Here is a 17,673-nt window from a genome sequence, read left to right as displayed (position 1 = left end):
ACAAAGTGCTTTGGCAGACAAAGCAAAGGCAGGAACTCAAAACAGAGTTAAGGAACTTTCAACAATGAGGCCAAACCGAGGGTATTCAAAAGACGAAAAACTGACAAAACAGGAACAGAGGCATTTCGAGCAATAAGCAATGCAAATTAAGAGAAAAATAAAAGCAATGAAAGACCATAAAAGGTTATAATAAATAAATAAATAAATAAATAAATAAATAAATGAAAAGACGACATCACATCAGAGGAAGAGAGATTTAAAAATATATATATATAAAAATTGTGGTCACGCTAAAGTTTAAATAATTTAATACTTGTTTGATTAAAAATAAATGAAAAACAGATATTGCAGCTTTTGCACAGCAGTGATGGAGGGCTGGCGTTTGGAGCAGCCCAATTTTATAACTGAACCTGTCATATGACTCAAATTCAGGCAGCGCAATGACTGAGTATTTCAACAACATATTGTGATAATGTTGGGCTTCTCAAAAAAAAAGCGAGACAAAGAGTTTGATTCACACAAAGAATTAGGCATTTAACAGGGCTGTGATAAAGGGGTGTGTTCATGTAAAAGAAGAAAAACTTCAGATAATTTGTGTACTTAATCTAGATAAATGAGACATGTCTGTGGTTCATTTTGACAAAGTTTGATAGCTCCATAAGTTAAAGGAGATGTTTGAAAAGCTAGTTTTCCATCAACCGCAATAGTTCCTCAGAGGAAAAATACAAAATTCTAACAAAATTCTGTTTTCTAAATTTAATCCTGAAATTCAAAAAACTACATCCCTTATGACATCTTTTATAAAAGTCTTTTTTTCAAGTAAAGATTAGATTTAATATGTCAGAGTAGTAGCTGATCACGGTAAAACATTTTGCTGCACTGTAGCCTCAATTTTTGATAAACCAAAAGTCCATCTGGTTGGTTTGGGCAGGACATCTGAAGAGGATGTGTTGCAAGTTTGGTCTCAATTAAGCAAAAATTCTGTTTGGAGAAAGGTTTAAGTAGTTTTATAATTATTGAGAGAACGACTTCCTGCCAACTCATTCATGTGGATATTTTTGTACAACTGGGACTACAATCTGGTACAAGTTGCATCATTTAAGCATGTATGAGTGATTTGTTTTGACTTTAAAACTCTAGATATTTGCAATATTGCTACAATGACATTTTTTTTAATCCAAAAAAATCAGTTAGGACCCTAAATATGACTTCAGTAACTTGAGAAATGCTGAAATGCTACATTTAGCTATGTTACTACATCTCCCATGATGCACTTCTCTTCATTTCCGGCTACGCGTGTAAACTGCGCTAAAGCCCCCGGTGAATGAGGACCATGACATGAATGCCTGTTATTAAAAACAAGTAAACACGATTCCATTCACATTGTAGACTATTTAATTAAGACTGCATCCAATCTGTTAATATTAAGTCAGACAAGTTTACTTTTATGTTCAAACGGAACTATTTTGTTCGGACCTTGATAATCCCTGACGGATGTAAAGTACTCTAGCTACCTCATTATATTTGGTCGGCAGCACGGACTTTAGTGGCTGTAACAGTTTAAAAATTGTCCAAAAAATATAACCCTAAACGAGATTACATTTGTTTAATTTAAAAGAAGAATAAATAACACCACTGGCGGCATGAGTAAGCGAGAAGGTAAGTCAAGCTTTCGAGGCTAAACTAAGAATAACAACGTTTAGTTGAATTGAAAAGCTTACTCGGCTATGCTCGCTAGTTAGCCCTCAACATTAAATATATTTAAACTTACACACGCAATATGATGACTGTTCGGACCAAACTCGTTTATTTATGTGTCAACTGAAAGTCTGCTGTAATCCTAATGAAGACATGTAAACGTCAGCCTGTAGTTAAAGTGTAAAAGTTGGTAACGTATGTAGAATGGGTCAGTGACAGCAGGTTTCTTACAAAATATAGCTCACAGTATTATTTTTAAGTAAATGTTTGCTCATTGTTTTTATTTTAAGTATGTGCTCATACAACTGGAACCATTGCATCATAAAAATAATTTCAAATATATTTTAATTCAAAAAAGCTCTAGTTCTAACCTTTAAGAAGCTGTCAAGGGATTTTGTACTTATATTAAGTTTCTGTATTTAAGACCCTCAAATGCCAAATAACTAAACTGATCTTCACGTGCAAAGTCGGTGAAGTGCCTATTACTTATTGAAGCCAGTTTTATTTATTGAAAAAAATGACCGCAACTACAGGATTTATGACAAAACACACCCTGCAACACCTGACTTTTTTCTGCCTCATCACAGGTGAAGGAGGTCCCCGGAAAAATACTGACACCGTGCAGGATCGTGATGCAAGCAACAACCCCTCCTCACCTGTCATTGCAGCTTTTAAAGGTAACTGCATCCTCAGCAGTGCACCCGCATGGTTTATGTATCTTATTGGTGTGTCCAGACATCTGTACTCATCCTCTTACTATTTCTTGTCTGTCTTTTAAGTTTTCCAACAGGAACTTGACACCAAACACGACAAATACGAGCGCCTTGTTAAGATCAGTCGAGACGTCACCATCGAGAGCAAGAGGACCATTTTTCTTCTTCACAGAGTGACCAGGTATGTTTGGTTTGGAGAGGAAAATAGTGATATTCCACTTATTAAGCTACCTAATTTGATGAGTTACATACTATTGCAATATCTTTTTAATATAATTGATTTATTTTAATTGTTTCAGTTTGAAAGGGCCTAATGAATTACCATAGTTCTGGTTAAATATATATTGATATGATATAATCCTCAGCATAGAAAAAAACAAGCAGTAATAGACCTGTCATGTTTTGGTCAGTCACCATCGGCATGTAGATATTGTTTTGGACGTGGCAGAATAGTAAAGAGAGGAAGTTTTGGATTTAGATTAAAATATTATGAATGATAAATACTGTGAAGAACATCAACTCCAAATAGATCATGATGTAAATATGTTGTATGTTAAACATTAGTCCATATCAGCAAGGACAAATGTCACAAGGACAAAAACACAGATACAATCTTTGCAGATCACAAGTCCACAGTGATTAAAACACATTTAACGACATTTGTTTCAATGTTTCAAGAAACCGTGTGTCACTTTTTGCAGGCTCAGATTGTGACATCATGATTACATTATTTTAATCAAAAGTCGACGGGTACATTTGTACATAAAATTCCTCAACAAACAGCATTTAAAGTTGGAACATTTATCACTTTTCACTTCAACATGTTGTTGCTTAAACATGATTTTCATCATCTGTACATCTGTACTGAAATTTGCTTGCGTTCATATCGACTTGTGCATACAGTTTGACACTGGCACTGCACATCGTCATGTTTTGACCTAAATGTCTCACCTTGTTTACCAAAAGTAAAGCTGCCTGAAAGAATGAATGAAGACCTTCTGATTCTCTTTGGTTTTAACAATAATGGCAACAGTCTTTTTAGAGTTTATAACTTACTGCACACCATCACTAGAGCAGATGCTGAGCGGAAGCTGTAAGCCAGCGCTTCAAGGAGGCAGCATGACCAAGTAAATAGTGTACATAAGAACTGTAACGTTTGTATGAAGGAGGATTTTGTGAAACTTGCATTTCTAACATGATTCTGTGGATTTCAAGCGTTCCAGATCCAGAGGAGATTCTGAATGAAGCAGAGGTGAAACTCGATGGAGTTCGGCAGAAAATTGGCCAAATTGCTGAAGAGCTCCGAGGAGAGGACATCCATCAGTTTCACAGAGCTTTCACTCCAGGTGAGTTTCTGCAGACCTTTTTGTTTATTATTGCAGTATGTCGCGTTTTGCATCAGAGAACATGTAAAATATCTGAGAGTAAGTTGTGCAAAGTCACCATGTGATCTCCATAAAAACTACAAGAGGGTAATTTGTTCTTGTTTTGGCTCATTCATCAAACACAGCAGGAAGTGTTTTATTAAAAATATGACATTTTTAACTTAAACACAGATTAAAGATGGACAGATAGAAAGGTGGTTAGAGCTGCAACAATTAACGACAAGTATTATGATAATCAACGAACACTTTTATTTTGCAAGCAAAAATGCAAAACATTTGATGTTCCAGCTCCTTAAACGTGAGAATTTTCTGCTTTTTGTTGTTCTTTAAATAAAAAATCTTTTGGTTTAAACTGTCGGTTTGACAAAAAGCAATTTGAAGACGTCACTCTGGACTGAGGGATATTTTAATGAGCATTAATTGCTTTACCATTATCATTTTATATATGCTATTTATTATGAAAATAATCATCTATCTATCTGTAAGTATATGTACATATTATGATATATTTATATTTATTTGTGGATATGTTGATAGACATAATAATTAATGTCTCTATATGATACTATAGTTTTTATAAATATAAAACATTGTTGTTTGTGTTTATGTATCTAATGTTGTTATTGGTGCTTTGGATGTTTTGTAAAGTCCCTGTTGGTGTGAGAGCGTGACCTTGATGCCGGCCGGGATCTGATTGACACACCCTCTGATAATCTTGTTTTCCCTCCAGCATCTCTATCAGTGTTTGTTCGCGTAGTCTAAATGTCTGCAGAGTTTGGAGGAAAACATTACTGGGAGCGAGGCTGAGCCGTTATCTAGCAGCTGGGGAAGTCATTTTTAGATTGTGGTCACTCAGGAATCACCGCTGCATCCTCCGCGACGTGACCAGTGGCAGTTCCCAACAATTAGATGCTTCATTTTTTTTCCATTTTTATCGTCTTTATTAGATTGAGTCTGGGCCCGCTGCACAGGCTCTGCAGATAAACCCGGCTGGACGTGGAGTCTCCAGGCATGTGTAATGGCTCTGCTCTTTTTATAAAAGCTCCATTAGAGATACTGTGGGCTAAATCTGAGCGTAATTGCCGCTGATAACAGAGCAGCGCGGCTCTTTGAAAAGCCCTTTAGTTTGACCCCGCTAGCTGCTATGAGACAGTGCTAACACAGCTTTTCCCAGGGTTCACCTGCAACCCACCGCTGTGTGGTCAAACATTAAGCCAATTATCTATAAATAATCTGCAGCTATTCATCCATATTTGTTTAATTTTATGACTTTTGAAACCTCTCATCCACTCAGGCTAACACACACTCCGCCCTTAACTTTTCCATCTGCTGTGCCAGTGAAGCCGCTCTAATTTCCAGCAGGTTTTCCTTGAGTCATTGTTTGGATGTACAGTATTTTCTCTGGGTCTCAGTGACCTGAGGTAGCTGCTGCTTCAGAGTGAACACGAGCTGCTCCTGGCAGTAAACTCAGGAACTGAACTCCGCCTGCCTGCCTCAAAGCCTGTGTAACCTTTTCATGTCATATCCTGTCCGCCTCAAATACTGTTGTATTCTCTGTAAAGTGTCACAGCTGTGGAGCCTCCGGAAAGGTTCAGATGATTGTTGTGGTTTTAGTAGATAAAGGTTGTGAAAATAAAGGCTCGGGCCTGGCATGAAATATGTCACTGCTAGAATCTGTTCAGGGTTTATAGATTTTCAGAATAATATATTTAAGATAGTCTGAAAAATGTCTGTTTTTTATTTAAAAGAAAAGAGCGGTTAAATGTTTGACACTTGACAATTGAATTGGTTGAATATTGACGAAGCAGTCTCTTTACAGGTGCAATCATTTTATTCCTCTGGCATCTTTAAGGCGCCCATAAAACAAAGTGTTTCATCAGGATGAGCAGGATTTTAAAACATGTAGCAGTGCAGTGGTTTCTTTTGTATCTAGGGGGCCACAAATTAGTTAGTTAGCCAAAACTATGATCTTTAACCTATAAAGCCAATGACGTTTAAAAGCTGCAGTTCCTCTGGTGTCCACTTGAGGCTGTCTCCAGCAGTGAGTCAGTCCCCATAGAGCCCCATGTTAAACTTTACAGCAGAAATAAACATGTTTACAGCCTGGTACAAAAAACAGTTTGGGTCTCTATAGCTCATTTCTCTCTTCATGACAACTGTACGGGGAGAATCTTTATACAGCTCACCTGTTTACATTATATTAAGGCTTAAAGTGATGCAGCATTAGGGGCGTGGCCTCTTTGAGTGACAGCTGGGAGCTGCTAGCTGTCTGCTAGGTGTCCCCTCAGCTAACTCAGTCACTGAACGTAACCTCTGGGCCGTGTTTGTGCTGTTGGAGCCTTTTGGAGATTTGTTGATGTAAATATCAGACAGAAAATCTGTGTGTGCGCTTTATTGGACGAACAGACCGTCCAACACGTCTCACACACTGATTATTTTATTTATATGTTCGCACTGATTAGCAGCTATCTGTGTCTGATTGTCCCCATGTTTGCCACACAGCTGTCTGCTGGCTCTGTCCCATGTAAAAGCTGATTTTGTTTGGTATAAAACAACAAATAATATCAGTGAAAGTCACTCAGCTGGTGGAGATGAACGTCGTCTCCTCCCCCGCTCTCTGCAGCTCGCTGTGGTTCGCTCTGCAGAGATACGAGCCCCTTTGAAGTTCAAGTGCCGCGCGGAAAGTAAACTTCAGACACAAAGTCTTCCGTCCTGTGATTATTTGATTGTTGTTTACTCAGGGCCAGAAAACAAATGAGGGGTCATCTCAGCCCGCTGTAAAACATGGCCGCTGTTGTTCACTCCAAAGACAGTGACAGGAAACAGGTTTTATTTGAATCATTATCTGCATCTGTGATCTATACTGTGCAGATACCATGGAGTGTTTATACACGCTGTTACTATTCTTATGTCCTGAGATGTTTACTAGAAGTCTGGTATTAGCTGCTCTGCACGGACTTCCTGTTTCATTTAGAGGTTATTTTGAGCTCCTCCTATTTGTGTACAAATTTCTAAATGGGCTAGGACAAAGCTACGATGCTAACTCGCCTTCATTAGCCTTCAAGAACACTGCGATAATCTGCTGTTGGTTTATTGGAGTCGCAGGAAAATCGAGGATTCAGACTTCAGGCAGCTCGATCAATACTTTTCTTTATTATCGCCTGTTGGGTTTTACTGACACTCTGTCCTTGTTTTAATGTTCGTTCTGCCCTTTTTCATGCACATTTATTTCCTTTATATTAAAGCATTTTAAGCTGCTTTCTTGTATATAAAAAGTTCTTATGGTCTAACTTTTTTTAGGAACAAAAATGAACAAATGCACCGTTAACTCTCCGGTGTTGTGATCCCTTTTACTGTCGTTCCATCCATCAGGGATCCAGGAGTACGTGGAGGCCGTCTCTTTCCTGCACTACATCCGTCACCGCAGCCTCATCAGCCTGGAGGAGATCAACGCCAGACTGGTGTTCATGAGAGCAGAGAAGGTAGATCCTGTGAGGTTCATTTCAAGAACACTCCTATTTTGGACACTTTAGGAAATCAGTTCCACTTCAGACATTAGAGGGAAGAACTCCTCTCTGAGGACTGCATGATAAATATGAATATATAAATAGCTTTTTGAATTTGTTCAGAAGTCAAAGCTGTAGTCTCTTTCAAAGCCAGCGTCTGTCTCAACAAAACGAGGTCAAAACGTAGCATGTGGCTGACCGCATCAGGTCAATGTAGGACTGTCATCATGAGGCTGATGACAACATGTTTGAAAGCAGGTGCGCACTGAGGACGTAGGTGAGAGCAGCCCATGAGCAGCAGAGGAGCAGCCCCGCCTACTCCCCAAACAAAGTATCCAGAGCCGTACAGACAGAGAGTCGCGTCAGTGGAGGTCCAATATGCTCCATGATCCGCCATTGTGATGTTGCAACTCTCTCTCTGTACGGCTCTGAAAGTCAGTCAGTCAGTCAGTCAGTCAGTCAGTCAGTCAGTCAGTCAGTCAGTCAGTCAGTCAGTCAGTCAGTCAGTCAGTCAGTCAGTCAGTCAGTCACAATCGATCTTCCCATGAAAGTATTTAATCATATTTCCTAAACTGGAGGAATCTCACTGTAATGCATTTTTATACCTTCCTTTAAAAGCAGTGGTATTGTTGCACACAGTCGGCATCGGGTGTTACAATGAATTACATTCACTGGTATTATTATGTGTCATTGTGCCATTATCTATTATCTTATTTTTAAGAGGACGGGAGCCTGATGCGGACAAAATAGCTGGAGCCTGAATGTTTTGTAGTAAAAACATCATCAATTTTATGTTGCTTATTTGTGGCTCAGGACTCTGACTATACGCACAGCTGCACAACATCCCAACCACATTTTGTACTGTGTGTGTGTGTGTATGTGTGTGTGTATGTGTGTGTGTGTGTGTGTGTGTGTGTGTGTGAATCCTGCTTAGATAAGACTTAGACTCAAAGACAATCAACAATCCGTCAGAAGATGATCCCAAGAAGTGTTCACAGTCTGTCTTTTGCTCTTCATGTTTTCCTCTCAGGGTTCAGCTGAAGCTCTGCCGCCGGGCACTCAAGTCCTGACCTTCCATGTGACGCCCTCAGACTACCTGCTGGGCGTGGCCGACCTGACCGGAGAGCTGATGCGGATGTGCATCAGCAGCGTGGGCAACGGCGACATCGACACGCCCTTCCAGCTGAGCCAGTTCCTGCGGCAGATCCACGACGGGTTCTCCTTCATCGGGAACACGGGACCCTACGAGGTGTCCAAGAAGCTGCACACGCTGCGTCAGAGCCTGGGGAAGGTGGAGGACGCCTGCTACACCCTGCGCGTCCGCGGCTCCGAGATCCCCAAACACATGCTGGCCGACGTGTTCTCCAGCCGGGGCACGCTCATTGACCCCGAGGAGGTCTAAGTCCTGCTTCTACACTTTGGTTCCTGCTCTGTTTGGTGTCATTGTCTGCTCCGGTTTCATACCTGTGTGTGTTTTAATGTTTGCTCACATGCTGGTTATTTTTTTTTTACCTTATTACAATAAAAGCAGTGTTACAATAGACAATGGATTTTGTTCTTTGATAAAGATCTGATGGCTTCAGTTGTTCTGCATGAATAAAAGTTCTGCCACGCTCACCCCGTCTTTAAGCTGCTATGATTGTGTGTGTGTGTGTGTGTGTGTGTGTGTGTGTGTGTGTGTGTGTGTGTGTGTGTGTGTGTGTGTGTGTGTGTGTGTGTGTGTGCGTCTGCGTCTGTGTGTGTGTTTATTTTATTTTCCCCTCTCTGCCCCCCCCTCCCTCTCTATCACACACAGATAATCTAAGGTAGAACCACTGGCTGCCTGCACTCACTGCAGACTGCGTGGAGGAGAAACGTGACCTTTGTACATTGTACGTGCCTATTCTGTATTCCCTGGCAGGCCTGCTGGCACTCACTCACCACCCCGTGCCTCCTCGCTCGACCATTTTTAAACAATCCTCACCGCACTGCAAACACATACAACTTAAATTCAAGGTTTGAAACACTCCGCTGCTTTCCTCCGGCTGTTTCCTCACCATCTTATGTCACTTAAAACCGTCCACCTCGATGTTTGAGGCAGAGAGGAACGATCAGCATTGTTCGTGGATGACACAGAGTGATGATGTATAATCAGTAACAGAAGCTCCTGTGATTCAGGAAACAAGTTTCTGCTGTCAGATTAAAGTTAAATGAAGGTTTTACTTGTGTGATCATTGAAATCATAACAACGCTCCCCCTGTAGGTGTTCCTGCTTTTATCCTTTTTAAAGGAGGTTTAAATCTCTGATCTGTGACATCATCACGTGGAGCTTTAGGATTAAATTTCTCTTCATTTATAAAATGTAAACTTTTAAACTGTTACCTCAAAGTTTTATATTAATTCAGAGACAAAATCTGAATTATTTCTTTCCTATACAGACTGAGAGAAACGGATGAATGCTTTTTAAGGCTGCCACCTGGTGGCTGATATCGGTACTACACACAGACAACCTCAATTCTGTCTTTGATAGGAGGGAAAACTCTCTAAAGACCAAAATTTGTAGAAATTAGATTTAATATAATGAATAACTGTCATGCAACCTACTCTTTGCATTAAACAATATGTAATTCCTCCTTGAATAAATGTTATTTATGCAGAGAGGAAGGTGCACATTCATCTCGCTCATAAAGTTGTGACGTTTGAGAAACTTCCTCTTTAAAATGTTTTTAGTTTTCAGTTTATTTATGTTCAAAAGAAGACTGACTTTGACTGTCTTTATGTTTTGATTATGGCTCTTAAGAAGGTTTTTTGTTAAAGCACATGAGGTGAGGGGAGATTAATTTCACCTGGGACAAAGTGACACTAATGACAGGGATCCTCCCTGATCAGCTGACAGCAGGTAACAGCAGCAGGTATAAAACGTTTGGGAAGATTGCAAACTGGTTCGTCTGATCTTTTTACCCTTGGGGAAATGTGCAGAGAGAGATCTCTTTTTTCTGTCTTTTTGCACAATTTAACTGGTTCATCTTTTTAAGGGGTTGATTAATTTTTGCATCAAATGTCGTCTTCTGCAGGAAGAACATAATCACAGGAATAACGTAGAAGAGACCGACACGCGAATAAAACAATAAACTTTATGAGTAACTGAAGGAAAGTTAAGAACGGATCCGAACCTTAATTCACTTCTCTGAGTGGAGGCTGACATCTACTGGTGAAAAACAGGGAGCACTTTATATTAAACATGCATGTAAAAAAAACACACAGCAGAACAATCATGGCGGCATTAGTCCCCCAGTGCAGGCCCCAACATTTAAAACACACTTGATTTGACACAAACAGGCACTTTAGCACAGGTGTGATTAATAACACTAACATGGCCTGCATTGTATTTAGTGTGACTTACAGTAACATTGAAATAAAATGAATGCATTGTTAGTTATAAGTTACACCACACATAGCACATTTTAAAATCTTTGCAAACCTGACATTTCTCAGAAATGTTTTATGGCCAAAAAAACAACAAACCAAAACATCAGATCAGCTCGTACACACAAACACAGGTCGGCTGCACGTTATCTGCAAATCACAAGCAGGTCAGCATCCAGATATCTGCCCCATCATCTTCTTCCCCATCAGTCTGATTGTTGCACAATGTCATTTTATTGCCCCTCCTGAGTGTCAGATAATGAAAATGGATAAACAGAAGGTTAACACAGAAGACAGAATATAAACTAGAAGCTGACAGATATTTGTTGCTACGTTTTCTGAGAGCTGAGGAAATGATAAAGCTTTGAGGAAACCCTCTGTAGCCCTGAGATGTGCAGTCATCTGACATGAAGAGCTTCTAATCTTTAAAGCGTGCAGGTGATGTCACTGTGCAGGTACACCTGTGGATTTAATCCTCTCACAGCTCTCTCACTGAAGTCTGAATAACTAAAGGCTGCACCGCGTCGAGTCGGCCGAGCTGAATGAAAGGAGCGTTTGGGTGTCTGAAGGAGGATGAAAGACTCCTCTCTATGGGGTCTCTCCTCATTCATCCCCTCTCTGTGTCAACAAAGCTGCTGTTTTGTATTTACAACAGGATGTGTGCATGTGTGTGTGAGTGTGTGTGTGTGTGTGGGGGGGGGGTCAGCCAATATGAAGTGACATGGTGGAAAATATGTGTCCAAATATGTGTTTGATTTTTTTTCTGTTTATAAAATAAAATAGACTCGTTTAAGTGAAAACACTTTTGGCTCTTTGCAGAACATAAAATAAAGTCAGTCGACAACAATAAAAGAAAATCAGGAATTTTGTTTTTGTTGCTTTTTCAGAAAAAGATAAAAGACTGAATCAGCAAACATGAAGACATAAATCGCCCCCCCCCCCCCCCCCCCCCGCTCCTGTCACATGTAAGAACATTTAAAAATTCAATAATATAAAATTTAAAAAAAAAGTGAAATATATATTTATTAAAATAAACATAAATAAATATAATATATTAAAATATTTTAATAAAATAAAATAATAAAAGTTAATTAAAATATCAGTCAAAGGGGTTAAGGTTAATGAAAAAAGATAAGATAATATAATAAAAACAATAGAATGAAAATAAATAAAATGTTATAAAAATCAAATAAAATGTAATTAAAAGTCAGAAGGGGGGGGGACAATGATGATAAATACAAACATAAATAAATAAATGTATGTATAAGTAGAAAAAACTGGAGGTTTTTATACAGACAAACAAATGGTCATCTGTTAATATAAAATATTTTTTTATTCATTGCTTTAAATTATGTGTGAAAACCCTTTTAGTTACCTTTACACGTACATAGACACAAATACGATTACATGTTTATTACTGCATCTTGAGTTTGAACCTTTGATAAAGTTCACGTGACTTTAACAAAGTAAAAAGTTGAAAGAATATTCCTCTTGTCCTCTTCATCGTTATGTTCCTGAGCACAGCAGACATGTACATCCTGACAGTGTGTAACCCGGCTCAGTGTCCTCTGCAGCTCAGTCTGCCTCTCTGTGGTCATGAGGCGGTCTGAACAGTCTGGAGTCAAATTCCTGAACACGTAGGAGCTCCTCGCGCTGCTCCTCGCGCTGCCCCAACACGACGCACGACGCAGAGTAACGGAGTGCAGATCAACTCATCCAGGAGACACTGAAATATCTTTAACTTAACTTCTGCCTTTACAGCAAACCATCGGAAGTTTTCCTCCTTTCAGAGACATGACATGAGGAGCGTCTTTCCTCCAGCACACGGTTTGTTCACGCGCAGCTGGAGCCGCTTGTTTTCCTCTGAGGGCAAACGTGAGAATCTTGACTAAAAGCACCCAAAGTTGTGTCAGGAAATGTTTGTTATGAATACAGGAGCGCGTGTTAAAAACCGGTTTCGCATCTAAGTCAAGGCAGGAGCAAAAAATAACAGTCTGGGTTCATTTTTCCACAACGGAAATGAGCTCAGCCCCGCAGCCTGCCTCCGCTGCTCCTCAAACATGGGCGATGTGAGAACGAGCAGAACCGGGATCTGACTAACTCCGACTTCTGAACACAAACACGAAGATGTTTGCCGGACTGATGGGGTTTGAATGTCGCAGCAACTCTCTGCTTCAACACCGAGAAGTCATGGAAGGTAAAATAACCCACTCTTTTAACCATCAGCTGCTTTTGTCACAAAAACATGATCAGAGTAACAGGCTGTTTGAATCCTTTTTAGAAACCTCACACTGCTTTAGAATAATCCGACATAAATCACTGGACTATCAAATCACATTATGAGAACCAGAGAATGAAGAAATATAGGGACAAAATACTGTGTGCATCCTGTAAACAGTGCAGGTCCTACAGGTCAAACATGCTTTCCTTCAGAATCAGTAGGTCTACACAGTTTGTGTTTTTGGTGCATGAAAACATGTCAGATAGACCGGAAAATAAGGAATTTACTTCACGGCTGTACTGTTTCTATCGAGAAACTAATATATGTATATATATTATGTAACATATATAAAATATTATATAAAATATAAGCAAGTTCTCTAGTTGGTGTGTGAAAGCTACAGGAATGTGCAAGATGCTGCAAAGGGAGTGTGCATAAATGTACTGTGTGAAGTCAGAGACAGCGTGCAACAAACAGAGGAAATAATCCAGAATATGCACGTTTTAATTCTATTTAATCTTTATTTAAAGTTTTGTCTCTTGTCCCAAAGGAGACCTGGCTAACACAGCTTCAACAACACACAGTCAAACTCGTATCGATGACGAGCTGACAGCCTGGACTCAAAAACATTCAGGGCAACGATAGTTTTGCTGGTTAAAATCAGACTAATGTGACAGACAGAGTCAGATGTGGAGGCTTAATCTGAAAACTTTATTCATAAAGCACATTTCATACAATCATGCAGCTCACAGTGATACACAGGACAAGATTTAAACATCAAAACAGTACAGCTGGGAAACGTTATGAAAGTCCATAAAACACAATAAACACAAGGAGTGAAGTACAAGAGCAAACAAACTGTGTACATCTTCAGAAAGGTCACAGAGGTCACAGGCTCCTGGCAAGAGTGATGGCCGATGATGAGTGACCTAATTAAAGATTTTTTTCCTCTGAATAAGTCGGCTAAGTGGAGACATGACGGCACTCCCTCGTATGTTTTCCATCTTGCAAAATGTACCTCCATGTTCTGCACAGACGCCTGTTTGTGACTTCTGTTTCTCAAATCAACTTCATTTATAAAGCAACGTGTCTACAAACATGCAGCTCAAAGTGCTGCACAGACGCAATTCAAAGAAACACGGTGGAGAATATCAACAAAAACAGCGATAAAAATCTTGCAAATCGAAATCAGTTTAAGGAACAAGAAGACAAAATAAACATCAGGATAAAAGATAATCTGCATCTCTTCATTCAAACTAACATCGCACCTCAACATTTTCCTTTTCTCTCTTTGCATGCTGTTGTAGTGGTTTCATTTTTCCCTAATGGGACATAAATAAAGTGTATCTCTTCCACTTTCAGTCTTTACAAGTTCAGTGTAAAACATTTAAAAAAATGAGGCTCTTTTTGTTATTTTTTAAAGGATAAATAGAGTAAATATTCTGACCAAGCAGGTCAGCACAGTTTTGTGTCACACTACATACAGCTGCTAAATCCAGCTGTGAACATGTTGCAGCTACTTAGATCACTGTCAGTCATAATCTACAGAGTGCGTTAACTCATTGTTTCCTTTTCAAATGTAATTTAAATCCTAATTAATCCACATTAAATCATTGAAACAGGATTAGGACATCTTATTGGACAATGACTCACTGGGAATAATGGACAGTGTTGCATTTAACTGCACTGAGAACAAGTTTTATTTTAGGTTGATTAGTGTGTTTATCTAACAGTGTCGGTCTCTCTCCACTGAGTGCAGCCACGTTCACATAGTTTATGATCCTCATGTGAGCAGACAGGAAGTGAGGAGCCGTGTTCTTATAAACCAGAGCAGAAATTAAACTCCAGACTGTCATAAATTAAAGTTTCCTGTCAGCCATGATGTTTTTTTTCCAGATAAATTCACTTCTAGGTCATTTTCAGACTCATGGCCGACTTTCACTTCCCTCTTTCTGCTGCTGATCGTCACAAGTGCCACATCTGCTTCTCAGGAGGCTGCTGACAAGCAGATCTGCCTGTGTGTGTGTGTGTGTGTGTGTGTGTGTGTGTGTGTGTGTGTGTGTGTGTGTGTGTGTGTGTGTGAGGGTGCTGAGCTTGTTCCTCAAACGTTTGTGTTTTTATGAGATCCTCTGCATTCCTCTCCTCTTTGGCTGAAGCTCTTGCAGCAGCCAATGGGATGCAGTGTTTAAGCAAAGGCTTTGAGGAGGGCCTCTTTAATCTGCAAAGGTAAATAATCCTGGCTCGTCTGGCTGGGACGCTTCGTTTTCTCAGAGTATTCTAGCAACAAGTCCCGGAGAGGAAGCTGCTGCTGCTGCTGCTGCTGCTGCTGCAGTGGGATCATTGGGCGTTGAACCGCCTCCTTTTGCATATTTGCTGTTTCTTCCTGAATTCCTGGCAAACTATTTTAGCAGCAAGGAAGCAGCGAATGACATACCTCCGAGGGGCTTCGACTGAGCTATAGATGCCCCCGACACACACTGACACACAATGGGCCCTGAGGCATTTCCTTCCCCTTTACAGAGCTGAGCCGTCTTTGTGTAATCGTAGCACGGCGAGGATACGGTAACACTGCCCATCAACAAGTGCGTCTCCTTCAGCTCCTCAGCTCTTTTTAAGAGGGCTCTGTGTTGAATTTTGACCACACCAGATGGTGGACGGTGTGCGGCTGTGTTTGATGCCTTCACTGAGTGTTGGGTTTCTTACATTGGCTATGGAACAGTGGCCACGTCTGCAAAGAAACGCTAATGGAGCTGTTTGTAACCAGAGCTTTAGAGCGGTGGTCCCAGTGGACAGACGGCTTGTACAATGGCACCCCCCCATGTTACTCTCACTACAAACCCTGGTGTCCCATCAGGCTAGCATCCGAACACTCCCTTGAGTGGGGACCAGTCCATACACTGTATAAATAATGGACGTAGCCACCCTGACGTCACTGATTGGTTTGTTGACTGCCTTTTTGAAGCCTTGAGTTCAGCATTTTGGCCGCCATGTTGGTTTTCTGGAGCCAGAAGTGACGAGAGGGTGGAGCTGGAGAGGAGCGAGGGGTTAGCAAATCTCAGCTAAACAATCTGTGACCATGGCTAATTCATTAGCTGCTAAATAGTGTGTTAAGCATTAACCATCGTTTTTTACACAGAATGAGATTCTAGTTGTGGCGGCAGCTGACCAGAGGTGTTTATTTATCAGATTAAAGAAGCTAACAAAGACATCAGCAGGGTAACTCTTCTTATCACTACGGCCCGCCATCAACAACTGTCCTGACTCGCTGCACGGACCACCACAAGTAAATCACTGAAGCAAACACTTAAAGAGTTAACAAGCCGTGTATGGTGACGGACACAGACAGCTGCTAATTAGCACTAACATATAAATAAAATAACAGTTTAATGTGACTGAGTGTAAAAACTGCGTCAGACCTGTTGGATGGTCTGTTCGTCCAATAAAGCGCACAGCAAGACAGATAATTTGTCTGATATTTACATGAACAAATCTCGACAGACAGCTAGCAGCTCCCAGCTGTCACTCAAAGAGGCCACGCCCCTAATGCTGCATCACTTTAATGTAAACAGGTGAGTTGTATAAAGATTCTCCCCGTACAGTTGTCATGAAGAGAGAAATGAGCTATAGAGACCCAAACTGTTTTTTGTACCAGGCTGTAAACATGTTTATTTCTGCTGTAAAGTTTAACATGGGGCTCTATGGGGACTGACTCACTGCTGGAGACAGCCTCAAGTGGACACCAGAGGAACTGCAGCTTTTTGTCTTCCTCTTTGGCTACATTTCTCAGCCCTGGTTGTTTCTGCTCGATCCCTTAAGTGGTGTTTTTTTTGAGTGTCTCTTCCTGTGCAGTCACATGGGATAGTTAAGGAGTGACATCACTGGAGGTCATGGGGGGTTGAGCAGGGAGCTGTGGTTGCTTTGCAGTGGTCATGGTTTGTTTCGTGTCCTGCATTCCTGTCTTGTCATACAGACACAGAATTACTTTAAATGTGCTCCACTTGTAGAAGAAAACCTGAAGAGAGTTTGTATTAATCAAACTATGTCTTTACTGCTTACAGATGTGTTTCATTGTTCAAGTGTTTTTAAGCTTCTTTAAAAACTGTAACAGGGTTTTACTATGACAGTAGCATGAATGCCCTCACTGTCCTCAGCACAAAAGTCTGTGTGTCCGTGTGTGTGTCCTTGTGTGTGTGCGTTTTGTGTGTGTGTGTGTGTGGGAAGAGAAAATTGAGATCCAGCAGTGAAAGAGAGAGCCGTGCAGCTGTACACAAAGACGCTGTTGATTCCTGACATTCGGCGTGTCTCGCGCTCTCAGTCCTACACATTATATGTTTTAATCATGTGCAGCTGCAGCAGGTGTCTGAACACAGACCGGCCTTTATCGTCCTGCTCCACTTTCAGACCAAATATTGTTCACACTGATGTTCTGTCTCTTTTTATTGCTCGGGTCGGCCATGTCTGTTTGCAGTAGTTCTTCCCCTTCAAATATCTGTCAGTCTTGTATTTAAAGGGGCACTAATTAACACGAGAGACAGATACCAGATACTGATCGCATTGTAGTGCAAACACAGAACACATTATTGAGTAGCTTCAGGCCAGTACTGACCCTGTCTGACACTATTGCTTCTCCCTACAATTAAAGGATACTGTGCACACAGTCGTTTGAATCATGTGATTTTACAGGTTAAAGTGCCACTTTGCCGTTGTTTTGCTAGCTCTGGCTAACATGACGTTGTCTGCTATCG

At 40.5% G+C, this 17,673-nt stretch overlaps 2 protein-coding genes across 2 annotated transcripts in view; both read left to right on the top strand.

The window, feature by feature from the left end:
• The first annotated feature begins 1,373 nt into the window (after nt 1-1,373).
• On the top strand, nt 1,374-8,972 carry tsnax (translin-associated factor X). The gene is made up of 6 exons (XM_069658981.1): nt 1,374-1,659; nt 2,286-2,375; nt 2,478-2,592; nt 3,627-3,757; nt 7,169-7,278; nt 8,333-8,972. The coding sequence occupies exons 1-6, from the start codon at nt 1,644-1,646 to the stop codon at nt 8,702-8,704; spliced, it is 834 nt and encodes a 277-aa protein (XP_069515082.1). The 5' UTR covers nt 1,374-1,643; the 3' UTR covers nt 8,705-8,972.
• A 3,414-nt stretch (nt 8,973-12,386) lies between these two features.
• disc1 (DISC1 scaffold protein) overlaps nt 12,387-17,673 on the top strand; it is a 57,401-nt gene continuing 52,114 nt past the window's right edge. The window contains exon 1 of the mRNA XM_069659307.1: nt 12,387-12,904. Coding sequence (XP_069515408.1) covers nt 12,835-12,904 — 70 coding nt within the window. The 5' untranslated portion in view covers nt 12,387-12,834. The remainder of the gene's footprint in view (nt 12,905-17,673) is intronic.

Source organism: Semicossyphus pulcher, unplaced genomic scaffold (assembly GCF_022749685.1).
Source record: "Semicossyphus pulcher isolate SPU_LCO1_2020_fin unplaced genomic scaffold, fSemPul1.0.p SCAF_12, whole genome shotgun sequence".
Classification (NCBI taxonomy): Eukaryota; Metazoa; Chordata; class Actinopteri; order Labriformes; family Labridae; genus Semicossyphus; species Semicossyphus pulcher.
The sequence above is the reverse complement of the archived record's forward strand: the minus strand, read 5'-3'. Positions and strand labels throughout refer to the sequence as shown.